Here is a 6,482-nt window from a genome sequence, read left to right as displayed (position 1 = left end):
GATGGGAGTCCCTGAACTGGTACACTCCACTCAACAGCATCTCTCCAATGCTATGTGGCAGCCATCATCCCCATGCAAATGGAGACATATAACATCACTGCAAAGCCAACTCCCCACCAGTACCCAGCAGCAAGAAATCACAAATACACATGGTGACCACCACTGACTGGGCCTAGAAACTTGCAGTTTTCTCCTACCTTTGCTCTAATTTCTTTCCAGAAAAGCTTCCACAAATAGATCTCTTCCATTAAATGAGTCTTTCTTCTCCCCAAGACTCAGGGAGGCAGAGAAACAGGGATACGCCTGGACAGAACCCAGGACTGCAGGTTATGCATTTTCTAGCCTGAAATATCAGGACCCTGCCCACGTAGAATGTGTTTAAACATTTAGAACACTGCCTGTGAGGCAGAAACAGGGAAAGGGGTAGAATTTCTAGATCATCTCTCTTGCACAGGCTGAGAGTAGGGGGATGTTCTAGTTTGCTAGCTGCCAGAATGTGACATACTAGGAACAGAAAGGCTTTTAAAAGGGGGAATTTAGTAAATTGCAAGTTTACAGTTCTAAGTCCGTGAAAATGTCTAATTTAGAGCAAGTCTATAAAAATGTCCAAATTAAGGCACTAAAAGGTTACTTCCACTCAAGAAAGGCCGATGAAGTTCAGGATTTCTTCCTCAACTGGAAAAGCACATGAATATGGCGACGTCTGCTGGCTCTCTCTCCAGGCTCCAAGGGTCTCTGGCTGTGTGGGTTCTTGTGGCTCTGAAGCTTTTTGCAAAATGACTCCTCTTTTAAAGGATTCCAGTAAACTAATAAAGACCCACCTGGAATGGGTGGAGTCACATCTCCAGCTAATCAAAGGTTAATACCCACAACTGGGTGAGTCACATCTCTGTGGAGATAATCTAATTAAGTTTCCAACCTATAGTACTGAATAGGGTTTTCACAAGATGGATCAGGATTAAAACACGGCTTTTCTAGGGCACATAATCCTTTCAAACCAACACAGGGGTCTTATACTCTCTGGGGTCATGCAAAGGAATTCCAAATTTGAATTCTCTCTACCCAGGATTTCCCAGGGCATTGGTTTTCAAGTTAGGGCTCTAAGGAGGTGCAGGGAACACGTATGCATCTGTGGGGAGGCTGAGAGGCAGTGTTGCACGGAGTGGCAGAAGGGGAAAACTCAGTGATTGAGGCTCTTGACCCCTCAACTGTGAACTCTGATTCAATTTCTTTCAGTTGGACTTTGTCCTAAGAGTTTTTTTTTTTTTTTTAAGAAGATCTGTGTCTTACATGAGAGGAAGATGACTGTACTTGTGCCTCTCACTCAGCTAACAATTTACTAAAGGTCTCAACAGAGAGAGATGCAGCACAGCTCCTGCCTGGTGGAACTGAGTCCACACTAGCAACTCCCTGACTCACTGTAGGGGGTCCTGAGGCACTTTTCAGCAAAATCAATCTCCTTAGGCTCGAAGGTCATTTGTTTTCCAAACTACCTTTTCCAATCTAATTCCCAATTTCCCTGCCTTTGGTAAATGCAATTAACAAGCCTCAATCAGCTCCTGGCCGACAGACCTTATCAATCAATAGAGATTGAACAAGGCTTAGAGGGAAGAAACCATAGCCATAGTGCAGAGAAGAGACTTTACCCCCCTCTATTTCTCTGTATGACCCCTCTCCACCCCTCAGTCTCAAAACATAACACTGCCTTGACACCCTCACCCACTACTTTATTCCTTTTTGCTAACTAAATAAGTGGTGCTGTTTATGTTCTTTTCTCTCATTTTTTAAAAAGGTTTCTCTCAACCACCTCCTCTATCTCCCCTCAATCTTTTCTTTAACAGAAGACCTTGCCACCTGCAGCCACCATAACTTGGGAAACAAACTGCTCTACTGGGTATGATAAACCAGAAATTTCTGCTCTCAGCAGGGCCTCTTTCCCAACCCACAAGTTCCAGTGACAACTTTGTGCTGATTTCTGCCCAGGAGGCTAAGAGCCCACTATCACCTCCCTCTGTCCCACACATACAGGGACTGGAAAACCAAAAGGACAAGGATCACCAGGCTGTGGTTACTACTTTCTGACTCACGTCTTCATCCTCTCTCTTTCCAGGGCCCATGCCTTCCCTTCCCAATTGGTTTCAGATTCAAGACTTACCCTCTTCCCTTTTCTGCTCTGCCAGTAGCATAAGCCTTCCCTCCCTCACCAGGATGAGAGCTTTTTCCTCTGCAGCCTTGCTTGGTATAACTGTGTGCATCTTTCCACCTCATCAACCTTTTATCTCTTTGCAAACTGAATCAGGAAGTCTCTCCCTCCTCCCTGACTCTCTCCTTCTCCTTTTTTATTAGCCTCATGAGTGGGGACCCATGTATGCTAGACAATGTCTTCTCAGCACTGTTTCCTATAATTACAGTCGCTTCTCTCCCACTGTCTTGGCTTATTTGACTGTAAAGTGCTTGGAGGAGCGACAGCGTGGACAAAAGACGCTACACAGGCTAAGGTTGAGTAGTGTAATGTTAACAGCAAAGAAAGTAAAACAAATAGTTACCTCTGCAGCAACTTATTAACAACTGATAAACAGAGGTCAACATACGAAAGCTAAAAAAAGTACAATCAGGGACCCTTCCATCAGAAGATGGGATGTTGCACCCATATTACCAATAAGAATCACCCTAAGAAATGCAAGCAGCCACATCAACCCTCCTTCAGTGGGTAGACTGATTATATTTGTCATGTAGATCAGCTACATTGTCACTGGAGACTCGGATCCAGCCATCCTCCCGGACATGGTAGAGGTTTACTACACCTCCTGAGTAGGCATCTCTGTAGGTAGCTTGGTAGATGGCTCGACGGGCCAGATCATAGGCCTGTTCCACTTCCAGATCATAGGAGTAGCCCCGATCCATGACGCCATAGGCATACACAGAACCAGAACCTACGGAGAAGGTGACCCCTGAGATCCGGTTCCCTTCACTGTCCACATAGTAGAGGCCTGGAAAGAGAGAGCAGTTAGCAGTTAAAAAAAAATGACCATTTTCTTTTGCCATCTAATTCAATGTCTGAGGCAGTAGTTCTCCAACTCTCCTGAAACCCAGGGGAGACCAACAAAAATACAGAAAATAGACTTCTATAAAATTACCTTAAGAAAAAAATTAAGACTCCAGGATTCTACAATAAAATAACCAACTAATTAAAAAACAAACAAAAACAAAAACAAAAAAATAACCCACTAATTTTGTACAACCAAAAAGTACAATCCAAATAATTTGTTTCCAGCACAGAGCTAGGCACCATGGGAAATAATGTTTAAAACATAACCCTAGCCCTCAAAGAGTTTATGTGGATCAGTGCATATATCAGACAGTAAGAGAATAAAGCCTCAAGTTCTTCACTGTACTGTAAAGGCCTACACTGTCCAACATGGTAGCCATTAGCCATATGTGGCTCTTGAGCATTTAAAATGAAACTAATATGGGTTAAAATGATAATATTTTGGATATACTGGGTTAAATAAATTATTAAAATTAATTTCCCCTTTTTATGACTTCTGAAAATATGGCTACTATAAAATCTAAAATTACACGTATAATTTGTATTCTATTATACAAACAGGTCAGCCCAGGCCAACTACTTATTTTTATAAATAAACTGTTATTAGAACACAGGCGCATCTATTTACTTATCTATGGCTGCTTTTGTTCAGAGTAAAGTAGTTGGGACAAAGGCCACATGGCCAGCAAGCCTGAAATATTCACAATTTATCCCTTTAAGAAAAAGTTTGCCAAACTCTTGAATATACTATATGGGTTGTGAAAACTCAGAAAAAGGAGTTCAATAAAATTTTTATCAATTACAACTGCTGAGACCACTGCAGATGGATCCTTTTCTCGAAGCCCAGATTCAAAATTCATAAATCTGAATCCCATCCTCATACATTTGCAAAGGATTCTCAATTACCCAGTAAGTTCATCTCTCTCTGTGCCTCATCAACCCCATACTTCCTCGTGTTCTCAAATTGGGCCAATGGAATCACCAATATTCTTCCTATTTCAGAGGTTCTCAACCCTCACCGTTCATCAGAATCACTTAAGGAGGCTTTTTAAAAAGTGCGAATCTGCTTCATCTGGCTTGGGGTAGGGGACAAGCACGAGCTGATTTTTTAACATCTTTATGTAATTTCAATGCAAGCCAGGTGGAACACCATTTTTGCTGTTTTCAAGTTCAGATGATTCTAATGTCTGCTCCAAATCCATCTCTACCCTCTTCTCAGTTCCACTGCCACTGTCTTCCCTAGCTGGCTTATCTTGTTCTAATTTACCATTGTGGTTTCCGGCTCACTACTTCCCTTCATATACCCTTAGCTCTGATTAAACTGGACTTGCAGCTATACCCCCACAATTTTATGCTTCTTCCTTCCTCCCTTTGCTCACTATGTTTCCTTTCCCCTTTCTTTTCACATCCAGGATAGCTACCAAATATCCATGAAATCTTCCCTAATTCTTTCCACCAGAAGTAATCTCCTTCAGTATTTTATTGGTTCTTTTTAGCTGACTGGATTTGCCTTCCTAACCAGTCTCTGTGTATGTTACATTTTTCCCATCACTGTAACAAATCCAATAATTAAATGTGTATTGGTTTGAATTTTTCAAAGCAACAAATGCTTCCCTGGACCAAGAAAGTTTTATGGAACTGTTCTCTCACCCCTTTCAAAGACAAAAGTGTCTCGGTTTTCAAAGTAACAACTGTGCTCTTTTCTCACATCCAATTTTTACTCTTTTCATTCACCCTCCATTAAGTAGTGAAATTGATCCCCTTAGGCCTCTTCCTATCTTCACTCCAAAGCTGGTGAAAAAGTGGTAGGTATTCTACAGGGTAACTGGGCATTTAGTAAATAGGTATATGAATGAGGAGGAGGAAAAGTTAAGTATTTTAAAGCACATGGAAGGGAAAATTACACAGAAAGTGTCTGAAATTACATGTGCCTCTAGGGCTGGCTAGAGTTTTTCACATGTATTCTCCAATTCAATTCTCCAAGGCAGCTTGGTAGGTCTTATCATTTAATGAAGATGGATGTGCCAGACACTGAGCTAGATACTTTTCCAAAACTCTTTTCTTTAAAAAAGAGAAAGCAGGGCTAGGAACCTAATTACCCTCAGCACTGGCACAAAGCCCTTTCATTCATTTGTTTATTCATCTCCATCTCTCTGTACTGGCAGCCAAAGGACCATGTGGTCCAGATGAACTCACCAGGGCCTCTCTTATCCCAGCCACAGATCATGGTGCCCATGGACAGCCCCATGCCTTTATACTGATACACCATGTTAGCAAGCAGTTTGGAAGCAGCTGCTACTGAGATGCGTTCCTTGTTACGAAGCTCGTAGATTCGACATTGCCGGGCCAACAGTCTCTCCCAGAAGCTGCAATCTGCTGCACCACCAGCCATGGTGCCCAGGAGGTAGGGGTTGATCTCTATCACCTTCTTCACCGTCTGGGAAGCAATGTAGGCACCCGCTGTGGCCCGGGAGTCCACTGCAACAACGACTCCATGACGAAACTGTTAAGATCAAAGCAACACACAAAGCAGATCACAACAGCCCACAACAACACATCTCTGACACTTCTTTTTGTACCAATGCAAACGCAGTACATCTTTCTCTAGCGTTTTATACTTCACGTATATTTTTCTACAAATTAATGTCGCTTGAGCCTCATATCAATTGCTTGGGCATAACAGCCCTCTGGGCATAACCAATATTCTTGTCCTTCTTTTACAGATGAGAAAACAGGTGCGTTGAGAATGAATGACTTGCCCCAGATTGTAAGACTAGTTATTGGCGAGCCAATCCGGGAAACCCCAATTGCCTGACTCTTGGGCCAGTGTTCCCTTGACTTCACTACCCTACGTTTGTCCCTCATGACGCAGCATTTAGGTTACCCTCGCCTCCAGGGGCAAGCCTGGTTTCCAAAAGGAATGTTTTCAACAGCTTCCCCTCTGTCAGTGCTAACTGCTGCTGCGGCTTCCCCTTTCCCGGTTGAGAACGCCTAGACACGAGCAACCTAGGGCCCAGGAAACAACCCCAGCAGTGTGGGCTACTCCCCCCACATCCCCCTGCCCCACCGCCTCCGTCCCAGGCCACAGACGGCACCGAGGTCCCCCAAGGCAGTTAGACAGCGAAACCAGTCGGGCTGGGAGGCCGGGTAAGAAACCGGCGCGCAGCATTCTGCCCGGCGCGGCGGCTGGATCTGCACCTTGAAGGCCAGGGTCGTGGTTCCGTGAAGCATTTCGATTCCAGGCTCGTCTGGGACATCCCAGTTCGGTACGGTCAGACTCAGCCCATCACTGGGACGTCCTGGACCCAGGTCCAGCAGATCCGCGCGACCCCCAAATCCGAAAAAGCCGTGTCGGTTCACAGATAGCGGCTGCTCCAACACACTGGCCAGCGCCATGTCTACTGAGGGCAAACGGAAGTAAGTCCGAAGACGC

General features: G+C 44.2%; 1 protein-coding gene across 1 annotated transcript; it reads right to left on the bottom strand.

Moving 5' to 3' along the window:
- Positions 1 to 2,494: 2,494 nt before the first annotated feature.
- On the bottom strand, positions 2,495 to 6,482 carry PSMB5 (proteasome 20S subunit beta 5). Its single transcript, XM_077127196.1, has 3 exons — positions 6,248 to 6,482; positions 5,246 to 5,552; positions 2,495 to 2,990 (listed from the first exon to the last, which is right to left on the bottom strand). Exons 1-3 carry the CDS (start codon positions 6,443 to 6,445, stop codon positions 2,704 to 2,706), a joined length of 792 nt encoding a protein of 263 aa, XP_076983311.1. The 5' UTR covers positions 6,446 to 6,482; the 3' UTR covers positions 2,495 to 2,703.

The sequence above is a fragment of the Tamandua tetradactyla genome, chromosome 14 (genome assembly GCF_023851605.1).
Source record: "Tamandua tetradactyla isolate mTamTet1 chromosome 14, mTamTet1.pri, whole genome shotgun sequence".
Classification (NCBI taxonomy): domain Eukaryota; kingdom Metazoa; phylum Chordata; class Mammalia; order Pilosa; family Myrmecophagidae; genus Tamandua; species Tamandua tetradactyla.
This window is presented reverse-complemented; position numbering and strand designations above follow the sequence as displayed.